Below are 14,238 nucleotides of genomic sequence, written 5' to 3'. Positions count from 1 at the left end.
AGTGCCAGTCACAAGCTGGCTGACACTATAGGAGGGGAGTTGGGAGAGAAAGGAGCAGCAGTAATTTCTATTATGCATTTATTTGTGAGTTGATGGTGATGTACCTTGACAAATTTTGTGTTGGGTCACCTCTCCATGTTGCTAGGACACCGTGCGACCCCAATCCCTGTAAAGCTGTAGTTCTTTAACTATGTGATCGGCTGTGTCAAATCATAGCCGGTCACATGTAAACGCGGAGATGCTAGTAATCGGCGCTCCTCACCTCCCACTGACAGTGTGTGTGGAGAGGAGAGACGATCAGCGGCATCTCCTCCTGCCCTGATTACATTATAGTGACACCAGTGCCCCCAATCATGGCTAGCAATTAGTGCCCTTCAGTGCCAGCAATCAGTGCCCAAAAGTGATGCCAGTCAGTGCTGCCCATCACTGCTGTCCATCACTGCTGTCCATCAATGCCCATCGGTGTCGCCTATCCATGCCAATCAGTGCTCATCTTTGCCATCTATTAGTGCCCATAAGTGTGACATATTAGTTCCTCCTCATCAGTGCCATCTGATCAATGTCTGCCAGCTAAGCCTATCAGTGCCGCCTCCTCAGCGCACATCAGTGAAGGAGAAAAATTACTTATTTACAAAATTTTATGACAGAAACGAAGTAAAAAAAAAAAATTCTGTCTTTTTTAAAAAAACATTGTAAAAAATAAAAAACCCATCAGTAGTTAAATACCACCAAAAGAAAGCGCTATTTGTGTGAGGAAAATGATAAAAAATGTATTTGGGTACAGTGTAGCATGACCACGCAATTGTCATTCAAACTGCGACAGCGATGAAAGCTGAAAAATGGCCTGGGCAGGAAGGGGGAGTAAGTGCCCAGTACTGAGGTGGTTAAAAAGGTACCGCACACAAAAGAGGGGAGCAGCAGTTCCTAGGACCTGCACACAAGGAAAGAAGTGAAAATCGATTTGTGGTTTAATGTGGGATGGAACCTAGAAAACAAAAAATGTCTGACAGGCAGGAATTTTATGACCGAAAAAGACCTATCAGCGTTAATGTACACTGAGTTTCTGACCGTTCAAAAAGTCTTACCAGTGGGCACTCTGGAATCAGATATCTTGTGGGTGATCCCTTCCTTTTTCCAAATTTTTTTCCAGATAACTGCTGTGAATTCATTCTAAATCCTTCAACACAAGGTTCTGATAAACCAGAGAAAGGGTGTTGTGAATATCCAAGTGCACGTGGTTCAGTTAAACGCATAGAAAGTTCTTTTGATTGTTTATTAGAGATCAGGTCAGAATTCATCATTGAAGCAGGGACAAGTGTGCTTTCTTCCTGTTGGAACAGAAAAAAAAAAAAAACATTTTAGGTTTCCCGTCATGTATATACTAGTAATTATTTGACTACTGCATTGGTTAAAGGTTTTTATAGCATCTCTTTATAAAGGATTAGTTGTGTGATTCGCAAAGCAAATTTTTGCGGGTACAGTATATTGGTAAAATTTACAAAAACAATATTAAAATCACTCAAACTGAGTTCATTATAACATTGCAGCAGTGCTCTTGTCATATAATAAAAGATGACAAGCTTCAATATAAAGTTCATATATAGGAGATGATGCGATTCAGTAATGTCTTATGCAGTGATTAATGGTGAAGAAGCACCTTCCACCAGAAAAAAATCCACCACGTGAGATGACCTCCCCTTTGGGAATGCACTCACCAAATATGCATAAGATAATGCGCATACAATCTCAAACTGAATCTCCACCGCTCTGAATGAACTCCCACTGTTCTTATCAATGTATCATGCAGGGATCCATGTGAAACGAATAAATTGGCCACATAGCGTAATTCTGTCAATCCACATTTTAATTCCCAAAAACCGCCCCTTTGACTAAATACGTACAAAGAACAATATAAAAACTCAAGCGAACCTAGTGCCAGTGCGCGAGTCACCACTTAGCTGGTAGCAATTGCAGAACGTGCATAAGAACCAACCATTTGACCTTACTTCCTGGTTCTAGTCGTCCGTGAACCACACACATCACTTCCCGTAAACCACCGAGATCACGTCACTGACGCGTTTCATCACTTCCTGACTCCGCCCTCAGACGAAGTCAGGAAGTGACGAAACGCGACAGTGACGTGATCTCAGTGGGTGCTTCTTCATGATTAATCAGTACATAGGACATACTGAATCGCATCATCTCCTATGTATGAACTTTATATTGAAGCTTGCAATCTATTATATGACAAGAGCGCTGCTGCAATGTTATAATGAACTCTGCTATAGTGCGATTTTACAAATTAAAGGTTTAATCACATGATTAAGGGTTTCACTGCACGCTAACCTAAGGGATACATTCAGGGCTTTAAGTGGTGTTTTTCTGTAAAGGACCCCTTTTTTAAAAAACATCCTCGTATTTAATATAGTATATCGGCAGAACATAATTTTATGCTATTTATTTTCCTGGGAATTTCCTGAGTGTGTAATGCAGCAGATGGGCAAACCTTGTTTGAATTTTAATATGACACTTGAATTTTGTTGGTTATTAAAATCTGTGTATTATATTGTATGCAGATGCTGAAGGGCAAATTTATTTGATTTTAAATGTCACAGGCAACTGTATCCTAATGGTTTGCCAGAGTGAACGATATACAAGAAATTGAACATCTGACTGCTGCTTTTAAAGACAAAATTGAGGAACATAAAAACATGCTGGTTCTGGGATCTGTTCCATTATTTAGATGACTATACACAGTACCTCCAGGTCCTGGGCTTCAAATCACCACCAGATGGTCTTTTTATCCAACTCAAGCTCACCGGTCATTTTTAAACAAGATTTACCCATCAGAAACTGCATACAACATACCAGAGACATTACAAAACCAAATAAATATTCACCTTTTACATTTTGATTCAAAAAATACACGCAATACACATAGGTTGAATCTTCTTTCAAAACGAATGCCATAAAATACAGATTGGTGAATGTCCAGAAAACTTTTGCTATAGGAATAGCATGAACCCTTTATAAATAGACCTCAATGTGTTTACAGTGCTAATGTAATACAGTGCCTTGAATAAGTATCATACCCCTGGAAAATGTTCCACATTTTGTCATGTTACAACCAAAAACGTAAATGTATTTTATTGGGATTGTATGTGATAGACCAACACAAAGTGGCACATAATTGTGAAGTGGAGGGAAAATGATAAATGGTTTTCAAAATGTTTTACAAATAAATATGTGTGGCATGCATTTGTATTCAGCTCCCTTTACTCTGATACCTCTAACTGTATCACTGATTACATGATTGATTGTATCTCATACTCCTCATGGTTCTTGACCTGCACCAGGCGAGGATGTGGTACCAAGGTGGTGAAGCGATTGCACACCAAAGGTTGCAAAGACCAAACGGTATTACGAGGTATTCGGAATGTCCTGTCCTGGTGTTAACCACAGTTTCCCATTCATCGCCCTCCTTGATCCTCACAAGATGGTATGTCCCTCTCAGATTGAGCTTCGTGAAAACAGTTGCTCCCTTGAGGCACTCAAATAATTCTGTAATCAACAGAATCGGGTAGGCGCTCTTAATCGTGATGCGGTTTACCCAGGCCAAAGCTCTATCAGAAAGCAAAGAAATAATAAAGCTTACTTTGCTTCTGTCTGTGAGGAAAGCCTGGAGCAGCATCTCAAAGCATATCCCAACCTGGATGAAAAACTCTGCATTGAACTAGATTGCCCCCAAATTGCTGTGAAAGCAGAGCGGAACCAGACATACTCTTTTACAGATGAATTATTCAAGGCAGGCGCCTGCACAGAGACTGGAGCAGCAGCAGAGATGGCCTGCAACACAGGTTGTACCAGAATAGCCACAGTGGGAAGATCCAGGTGAGCAGTGCGAATCAGGAGCATCTGTAACGCTATGGCAAACTGATCCATGTGGGGATCCTGCTCATACAACCTGGAAAAAAAATAAATTATCACTAGGTGGATTGCCTGCATCTTCTGAATTCATGACCTTCACCTACTGTCAGGAACCATAAAACAGAAGACAGAAAATGCAGTAAAATCACACCTTTTAATAAAATGGTAAAAAAAATGGTACAACTGGTAAATGTAATCAAAACATAGCCAGGGTTCGAAACAAAAAATCATATAGGGATATCAAAACACTTAGCCCTTGTACACGCGGTCGGACATTCCGACAACCAAATCCGTCGGATTTTGTCCGAAACTGTTGCATACACACAATCGGACAAAGTTGTTAGAAAATCTGATCGTACTTAACGTGATGACGTTATTTCGTTAGGACGGGACTACGTTCAGACTAGTAGCCAATAGCTTTGGTTTAGGAATTTGATCTGAGCATGTGTGGCACTTTGTCCGATTGGAATTCTCTACACATGATCGGACAAAGTCCGATCGGATCATGTTGTCGGAAAATTTTATAGACAAGTTGAAAAACTTGGTCCGTCAGATACTCCGAAAAGACCACACACAGTCGGATTATCGGACAACACAGTCCGATCGGACACCTTCCGCCGGAATGTCTGACCGTGTGTGTACAAGGGCTTAGTGGCAAAAGTGGGTATCCCAAGGTAAGTGCTGGTAAAGGGTGCCAACCTCCTCAATAAATGTATACACAGCGAAAAATTGTGGGGAACTTAGGGACTTTACAGGCACCAATAAAGAGGGGTAATTCATTGCACGCCAGAGTTCTCGGCCGGCCGGACTGACGTCATCACAGCTGATTGCCGATTGGATGCCACCGGGCAGGACACACATTTAAGGAGACGCCTGTACTGGCGTCTCCTCATGACGGGGGATCCTTGCGCAGTCGTTTCTTTTCCCCTGGATGGCTGGACGATTGAACCCTTTGCCTTACTAACTTTAAGGTAACCTTTTTGTTGGCTTCATTGACCGACCTAGACTGGACTTTGTGCATTTATATATTTTTTTCTAATGAGTATTATACTTGTCCTCTTTTTTAGACATCTAGCTACAAGGCTTTGGCTCTTTGACACGAACATACTTGTTTGTTCCTCCCTTTTGTTTCCTTGTGGAGTGCTGCTTATACAGGGTCCGGTACACATTATCCCTCTAATGCTCCTCATTATATTTTATCATACCTACTGGAATGGAAAATAAAATTTTGGTGAGCCTCTTTACCCCACCTATTATTACAGTATTTACAACGGCTTATTATCCATTTAAAAATAATTTTTTTTTTTCTCTTATGAGCCTAGTTTGAGCCATTTTGTATATTCGAAAATATGCGTGTCTTTTTCTCTGACACTTTATTATGGACTACATATATATATATAGACATATATATATATATTCTCATATATTTTTTCCAGTCTTGGCTGTTATACCTTTGAATCTTTTTTGAGATCCTTACAATCTATACTTGGCCACGATCCTACAACTTAAAGGGTATATTTGACCATTCATTTATACCTTTACACTATATGGTTGTGTGTCCCCACAGTGCTCACTTTTGACTATCTATACAGTGCTTGCTCGAACTCTGTCCTTGGTAACACTCAGATTGACATTACCAGCTTATAATCCATATTTTTTCTTGTGTGTTTTTCTTTTGATTCATGTTATGTTTTTTCTGCTTTTAAGAACCTAATAATTGAGCCCCAGAAGAAGCATTAATCTGATGCGAAACATGTCGGGCATGGGACCAATATCAGCATTTTACCAACTTGGATGTACACCATGTTTCAGTTTGTGATGTAATACTTATGGCTATCAAATCAAGTGTTTGTATTGTGTGATATCTACTGATTACATCCTATGCTGAGTGTGGTCATATTGACAAATGTACTTTTCTATTCTTGGTTTTTAATGAATTTTTGTATGTTATTTGTATAAATAAAATGTATTAATAAATTACCCCTCTTTCTTGGTGCCTGTAAAGTAAGTTAAGTTCCCCCCAATTTTTCGCTGTGTATAGCCAGGGCTCGGTAGCCAAATAGGTGGTCAAAACAAGCCATGAAATCAGGAAGCCAGAGATCAGTGTAGTCAGAGGCAGCAGACAGGATCAGGAACCAGAAGGGACATCAGCCAGTCAAGGCTTTAACAGAAAGACAACAGAGAGTCTTTAGATATGTTAACCAAAGTTAAGGCATTGAAGAAATGGACCAGGAAGTTTAAATAGCCAGAAGGGGTTGGCTGTGGGTTTGACTGATGAATGGGAGATGATCAACATGTGAGCCACTGTGGAACAATGAATACTGGCAATTAACCAACAGCTGAGCAACTTGAGCTCAGAGAAGGAAGGGCCGAGAGCCCAGCCCTGACATCAAGAATGTCATGGACAAGATTGTAGACCTACACAAGGCTGGAATGGGGTACAAGACCATCACCAAGCAGCTCATATTTCAATGATCATAATAATAGTGAGGAATCAGCCCAGAATTACACAGAAGAATCTTGTCAATGATCTCAAGGCGGCTGGGACCATAATCGCCAAGAAAATAATTGGTAGTTGGGAGGACTGAAACCCTGCAGCGCCTGCAAGGTCCCCCTGCTCAAGAAAGCACATGAACAGGCCCGTCTGAAGTTTGCTAATGAACATCTGAGTGATTCAGAGGAGAACTTGGTGAAAGTGTTGTGGTCAAATGAGACCAAAATCGAGCTCATTGGCATCAACCCGCCATCTTTGGAGGAGGAGGAATGCTGCTTATGACCCCAAGAACACCATCCCCACCATCAAACATGGAGGTGGAAACATTATGCTTTGGGGGTGTTTTTCTGCTAAGGGAACAGGACAACTTCACCACATTAAAGGCATGATGAACAAGGTCTTGTACCAACAAATCTTGGGTGAGAATCTCCTTCCCTCAGCTAGGGCATTGCAAATGAGTCGTAGATGGGTATTCCAGCATGACAATGACCCAAAACACAGGGCAAATGCAAAAAAGGAGTGGCTCAAGAAGAAGCACGTTAAGGTCCTGGAGCGGCTTAGCCAGTTTCCAGACCTTAATCCCATAGACAATATGTGGCTGGAGCTGAAGTTTCGAGTTGCCAAACATCAGCCTCAAAACCTTAATGACTTGGAGAGGATCTGCAAAGGCCTCTGTGATTGTCAACAAGGGTTTTGCCACCAAGTACTAAATAATGTTTTGCGAAGGGGTCAAATACTTATTTCGCTCATTAAAATGCAAATCAATTTATAACTTTCGAAATGTGTTTTTCTGGATATTTTTGTTGTTATTCTGTTTCTCACTGTTAAAATAAACCTACCATTAAAATTATAGACTGATCATTTCTTTGTCAGTGGGCAAACGTGCAAAATCAGCAGGGAATCAAATACTTTTTTTCTCACTGTAGTGGAAGGTTTAGCAGAATAGGAGGAGAAGAGTGCATCAGCAATGCTTTCAGGAAACTGACTACTGTGGACCAGGCAAGAGGTAAATGATGCAAGCATTATAAACCAATCTACTACCCAAGTATGTCCTGTGGATGAATTTTTCTCCATATAATAAAAGCCATGTGGTGTATCGTGTGGAGGGCAGTGTGATGCGTTGTTACTACACATTGCACTATTCACTTTTTGACATGTGGTGCACTGCACAGAAATGCAGACGTGCTGCATTTTCACACAATTTACACCACCTCACATGTATAGTCTTAATATGGTGCATAGAAAACTATTGTCCTTGCATTTAGACTATGTTGAACAATGCAGATCAAAACAGCTCAAGAGACATGGTCTTATTAAAGCCCTAGATGCTGTGCTCTGAGTAATCTAACCCTTAAAAGGTCCCAGCAACACAAAAAAATTCCTCCTTCCCATTATATAAGCCCTAGAGGATTAACCCTCAGAACAAAAGCCCACTATATTCAGTTATTATGCTACAACTGGGTTATACTGCCACCTTCATGATGGATTAGATACTGATACACTAAAAAGCCACTGGTGACCAAGGTATTACCCCTCCCACTCCAAATATGCTTCCGTTTTGTAGAAAAGCAGTTATAGAAGTAGATCACCAGCACAGAGGGGTATATTCTTTTGGCCATACTTATTTACTTTTGTACACCTGTGACCCAGAGTCATGTTATAGTGGGCTATTTTTTTTTAATTGCTTATTTATAGCAGGAACAAGGCCCACATGGACCAGCAAGTTACAGAACATTACACATAATATGAAGCGGTTACAGAAACAGAACTTGAGGGTAGTGGAAGTATAGAATAGAAGAGAGGAAGTGAAAAAAGGTATAGAAAAGAGAAATAGCAGACAGGGTGGGGAGGAGGGAAGGTGGGGGGAGGTGTTTCTCTACAATCATGGAGTGTCAGGGAATCTGGATTAGATTATAACTGTGACGTTTTGTGTCACTGCATGTGGGGCTTGGGGGCAGTATGTTGTATTTTATATGTTCATGCATCAACCTCGGATTTTCTTAGGGCTTGGCCCTCAGTCAAGTATATAAATATATTCCACTGCTGCTAGGTTTTGAAGAATGTCTATTTTGCGCTGTGAGTATGAGGTCCTCCATTTTTTTTATTTCCTCTACTTTTTGGAGCCATAGGTCAATGGTTGGTGGAAGAGCAGATTTCCAGTGAAGCGGGATACAGGCCTTGGCTGCATCTAGCAGGTGGTGGATCACTGATTTCTTGTATATTCTGTCAGTGATGTTCGATGCATGCAAGAGAAAGAATGCTGGTCGTTTGTAATGGTCCGGTCAGTACGTTGTTGTATTGTCTCACGCACTACTCTCCAGAAGTGCGTTAGTTTGGGGCTTGACCAAAAGATATGTAACAAGGCCCTTTTGTCTGCCTGGCAGCACCAGCAAAGGTCCGATGTTGTTGGAAAAAATGTATGTAATAATGTTGGGGTTCTGTACCATCTTGAGAGGATTTTGGAATTGGATTCTTGGATCTTGGCGCAAATGGAGGACTTGTGTGTGAATCTAAGAATGCCTCTTGGTGTTATTGAAATGGCAATCTAATTCTCTTTCCCATTTGAGTAGTCCCAGGTAAATGAAATCTGCCGGGGGTGTATTTAAAAGATTGTAGGTCAGTGCGTGTGTGTGGTAGAACTCCCGTGGTGATACAGATTTCCTCCAGGGTTGTGAGCGTTTGGCTATTGTCTGTGGGAGGTTGGATGGAGCCAAGGAAATGGCTTAATTGAAGTGCTCTTAGGAAGTCTAGGCGGAACAGGCCTGTGGGGTCAGAGAGTTCTGTGATTGTTTTCAAACGCCCTCCAGAGCTAAAGTGGGGAACTTGGTGTAGGCATGCGTCACCTAAACCCTGAAAGATCCCATCATGTAGACCTGGTATAAACAGGGGGTTTCCCAGTATGGGATAAAACGGTGAGTTCTGGGAGGTGAGGAATGTCTGAGAAATGAGCCGTGCGCAAATTTGAGACGAGTTACCAATCAGTGGGTGGTGTTTAATCTCTGCTGGTAGGCTGAAGTAGACCAATCAGTGGGTGGCGTTTAATCTCTCCTGGTAGACAGAGTTCCACTGAGGGGAACAACACTTTGGGATTGCTCCAGTTCGGTCCACAATTTGGTCTCTTGGTGGCGACACCAATCAATTAGTCTCCCCAAGTGCACAGCCTGATAGTAGGCAAGGATATTTGGTAATGCCAAACCTCCGTATATTTTGGGGAGGATGAGTAGTTTGTTGGTAAGTCTGGGTCTTTCTTGGCCAAGACGAATTCTGTAAATGCTGATTGTACTAGTTTAAAAAAGGTTGTTGGTATGTGTATAGGTAAGGCTTGCATAAATTAGAGGAGTTTCGGGAGGATGGTCATTTTCAAGATATTGCAGCGGCCTAACCAGGAGTGTAGAACAGATTACATAGTTACATAGTAATAAGGTTGAATAAAGACACCAGTCCATCCAGTTCAACCTGAGTGAGTGTACGTGCCTACAATTATCCATTTCCCGGTACATTGAATCTCATTAAGATGCTCATGTATTATATTATTATTTATTTAAGGTACCCATATAGCGCCATCAATTTACACATACATCACACACTCACCTTACCCTCAAGGAGCCCACAATCCAAGGTCCCCAACCCACATTCATACAGTAGGGACAATTTTGGACAGAAGTCAATTAACCTACCAGCATGTCTTTGGAGTGTGGGAGGAAACTGGAGTACCCGGAGGAAACCCACGCAGGCACAGGGAGAACATGCAAACTCCAGGCAGGTAGTGCCGTGGTTGAGATTCGAACCAGCGACTTTCTTTTTACTGCTAGATGAGAGTGCTAACCTCTACACCACTGTGCCGCCCTAGATTGCCATTGATTTAATAGTGTTTTTTTTTTTTTTAGTCAGGGTGGAAAATTAATTTTGTATTATTCCGAGAATGTTTGGAGGATATATGTACCTAGATATTTCAAGGCCTTAGTTGTCCATTTCAGTTTGAAGCTGGATTGGAGGTGTGTAAGTTGTGTTGATTGTATCCCTATGCCCATTGCCTCTGACTTAGCGAAAACATTTTTTAGGTTGGAGAGCACCCCATATGTTGTAAATTCTCGTAACAGGTTCAGAAGGGAGACTGTTGGGTGTGAGAGAGAAAACATCAGGTCATCTGCGTAGGCTGACACCTTGTATTAAGTTTGGTTGATCGATATTCCCGCAATGTTCGGATTTATGTGGTCTTACATGGCATACATAGAAAGGGTTCAAGGGATAGTGCAAAGAGGAGGGGTGAGAGTGGGCAGCCCTGACGTGTCCAGTTGTAATTAGAAAGGACTCTGATGGTATGCCTTTGGCCCTGACCTTTTCTGTTGGAGTCGTGTATATTGTCGCAATCCATTTCATCATATTACTGCCTAGACCCACATGTCTCAGTGTAGCAAACATAAAAGCCCAGTTTACCCGGTCAAAGGCTTTCTCAGTGTCATTGCCGAGAAAGACCCTTGGTATGTTTGCTAGGGTGGCTGTATAGAGCAGGTTCAGGACTTTGCTTCTCTAGTTGCGACAAAGCCCACTTGGTCTAAGTGTATCAAGCGGTGTATATGTAACTGCAGTCTAGAGGCTATTATTTTAGTGAACAGCTTGAGATCCATATTCAGTAAGGATATTGGTCGGTAGCTCCTGCACTTCGGGTCTTTACCTTCCTTGGGAATTACAGCTATTTGGGCCTGTAATGTGGTGTCATGTAGCATGCTCCCCTTACTAAGGTTGTTGAAAAGTTTGATTAGGTGATTTCCTAGGGATGGGAGTAGAGTCTTATAATACTGAATTGTGAGGCCATCTGGTCCTAGGGCTTTCCCTTGTTTGGTGTTTCCTATCACCAGCTGTAGTTCTGTCAATGTTATGGGTTCGTCTAGGAGGTCACATGTTTCAGTCTGTAAGGTGGGCATTGTGGAAGTGGTTATGTATCCCACTATGCGTTCTGGGGAAGGTTGCGCTATGGTATATAAAGTGTAGCGCTAAATGTGATAGTCTGGTTAGAATGTGCCAGGACCACCTAACTTCCAAAGGTGCAAAAAAATAAACTAGTGGCCTGTACTAGAGTGATATCAAATAAAATTACAAAAATATCAAATTCAAAAGCACAAAGAATGTGATCAGTGAAAAAAAATTTGTATCAAATTTAAAAGATATGAAATTGTAAACCGTGCAGATATTAACATCTCACATGTATAAACCTGAAAATAGGCTGGTAGTGAACTTGCACAGAAAACTAAATCATTACAACAAATATGTATAAAACGTGCAGAAGAGTCTTTAAGTGAAAAAGTCCAACATGCAAAAATCCCACGTGGTTTGATTTGGGCATTCCTCAGGACCCCAAATGATATATGTTGACACACAATCACTAATGTGACAGTACCACCACCTGTAAAGATGTGAGCTTACCGAATAGCTCAGACCCAAAAGAACCTATGTTCTATGAGTCAATAGAGCTTGGAAGCGTCAGCTGGCAACATAGGATATGATATCTGGAACTGCGTCCCCAAACTGGAGTCAAATTTCAACCGGTACAATGGAAAAGGATAGAGAAGACCATATAGCGCAATTCCATATGACAACGAAAAGTTTATTAAAAAGTAACACACTTACATTTTAAAAGTGTTTCAAGCGCTTGTAAAATAATTTTGGCGGCAGTGGAGTCCTCCCAACGCGTTTGTCTCAGTAGACTTAGTCTGGGGTGTCCCTCCACTGCAGCCTTACTCACATTTATAGACGTATTAGACCCCTCTAATGAGAATCTAGCTGATGGTGTCACCGTTTGATTGTGCCGCCTACTTCCGGGCAATGCCAAAATGGCCGTCCGGCATGCGTTCCACGCCTCAATATCACGGTACATCCAGGTTTCGCAGGAACATCCGGTCGTTATGCGTTCCACGCCTCTGTAGCGTCCGAAAGGTATGATGTAACATCCGATCGGTATGCATTCCACTCGCCATCCGTTTTCAATAAGAAAGGCCATCAAGCTGCATACCAAGCCTCGATGTGGAAACGACACTTTTGTTTTCTATGGGAAGAGCAGTCCGACCGTATACTAAGCCTCAATATGAAACCTGGCTTGCGTTCCGACGGCATGTCCATATCGGGGCCTGTATATTAAACTAGACTAAAATTTAATTAATAAAATTGAAAAATATAAATAAAATAAAGCAGTGTTAATAATAATGGACCAATGATTGTGATCCAAAACTGTAAGGTGTAAATTGATTCTCTTGTAAATTGAGGAGCTGCATAGTATTTTAAACAAATTTGCAGGATAGGTTCTCTTAAAGACCCTACCATAGTGTACATATTAAAAACAACTTGTTTCTAAAATCCCATTAGACACCAGTCCAAAATGGATTCTCCTAGAGTGGCCCAACACCTACCGATATAGTCACATATATACAAACTTGGAAGTTGAATGAAAAACAAATAAAAAAAAAATGAGTCTGTATGCTATCTGATAGCCTATAAACAAATAAATAAAAAAATAAACTGTAAAAAATAATGAAATTTCGCCCATTATCGCACACCACCAGGCCGGGCTTGAGGCTCACTGCCACCAACCACAACGTCCCTGACCGTGCTTACTGGTCCACGCATCCGTAGTTAGGTGGACCTTGCCACAGATGGCTTTGCACAGTGCACACCTGATTTTGTCCCCCACTTGGTTGTGTAGGGAAGGGATAGCTCGTCTGGAAAAGTAGTGGCGGCTGGGCACGACGTACTGTGGGACAGCCAATGCCATCAGGCTTTTAAAACTCTGCGTCTCCACCAGACGGAATGACAGCATTTCAAAGGTGAGGAATTTTGAAATGCTGCCATTCAGGGCCAGGGATCGCGGGTGGCTAGGGGGGTACTTCCTCTTGCGCTCCAGTGTTTGGGAGATAGAGAGCTGAACGCTTCCATGGGACATTGTGGAGATGGTTGGCGACTCAGGTGGTAGTGTTGCTGGCAGATCCTCTGTTTGCGGGTTGGCAGGTGCCACTGTCACTACAGAGGTGGATGAAGAGGCCGAGACTGCAGCAGAAGAGGAAGCAGGAGGAGCCAGAGACCTTTATTGGTTTTTGAGGTGTCTACTCCACTGCAGCTCGTGCTTTGCACTTAGATGCCTGGTCATGCAGGTTGTGCTCAGGTTGAGAACGTTTCTGCCTCGCTTCAGGCTCTAACTGCACAGCGTGCAAACCACTCGTGTCTTGTCATCAGCACATTGTCTGAGGAACTGCCACACTAGGGAACTCCTTGGACCTGGCTTTTGGTGTGCTCGGTCCCTTGCCGTGTTGGGCAGTAGCAGGCATACTGTCTAGGGGACGGACGCTCCGCTTTTGCACCCTGCTCCCTCTTCTCGCTCTGTGCAACCACCACCTCTTCCTCCGAACTACACGGGTCACCTGCATGACGTTGATTCCATGTGGGGTCCAGGACCTCATTGTCCTCCACATCATCTTCCACCCAGTCTTCACCCCTGTCCTCCTTGTCGGTCTGCACAATTGTGAAAGGGGGAGCAGTTGGCACCTTTGTTTCGTCATCATCCGAGACGTGCTGCGATGGTCCTCCCATGTACTCATCATGAAACAGAAGTGGTTGGGCATCGGTGCACACAATCTCTTCCACTTCTGTGGCAGGGCTAGGTGGATGGCCCTGGGAAACCCTGCTAACAGAGTCATCAAAAAGCAGAAGAGACTGCTGCATGATTTGGGGCTCAGACTACTTTGCTGATTTGCAAGGGGGTGATGTGAAAGACTGATGGACATCGGCTTCAGGTGCCAACTCTGATCTTTCACCAGGAGACTGGGTGG

At 42.4% G+C, this 14,238-nt stretch overlaps 1 protein-coding gene across 8 annotated transcripts in view; it reads right to left on the bottom strand.

Annotated features, from left to right (window-relative positions):
• Nucleotides 1-14,238, bottom strand: part of PARP4 (poly(ADP-ribose) polymerase family member 4) — a 716,724-nt gene that overhangs the window by 157,201 nt on the left and 545,285 nt on the right. For all 8 annotated transcript variants that reach the window (XM_077483981.1, XM_077483982.1, XM_077483983.1 and 5 more), the window contains one exon: nucleotides 1,086-1,328. In XM_077483981.1, coding sequence (XP_077340107.1) covers nucleotides 1,086-1,328 — 243 coding nt within the window. The remainder of the gene's footprint in view (nucleotides 1-1,085; nucleotides 1,329-14,238) is intronic.

The sequence above is a fragment of the Lithobates pipiens genome, unplaced genomic scaffold (genome assembly GCF_037356315.1).
Source record: "Lithobates pipiens isolate NorthernLeopardFrog02 unplaced genomic scaffold, aLitPip1_a1.2 Scaffold_16, whole genome shotgun sequence".
NCBI classification, from domain to species: Eukaryota; Metazoa; Chordata; class Amphibia; order Anura; family Ranidae; genus Lithobates; species Lithobates pipiens.
This window is presented reverse-complemented; position numbering and strand designations above follow the sequence as displayed.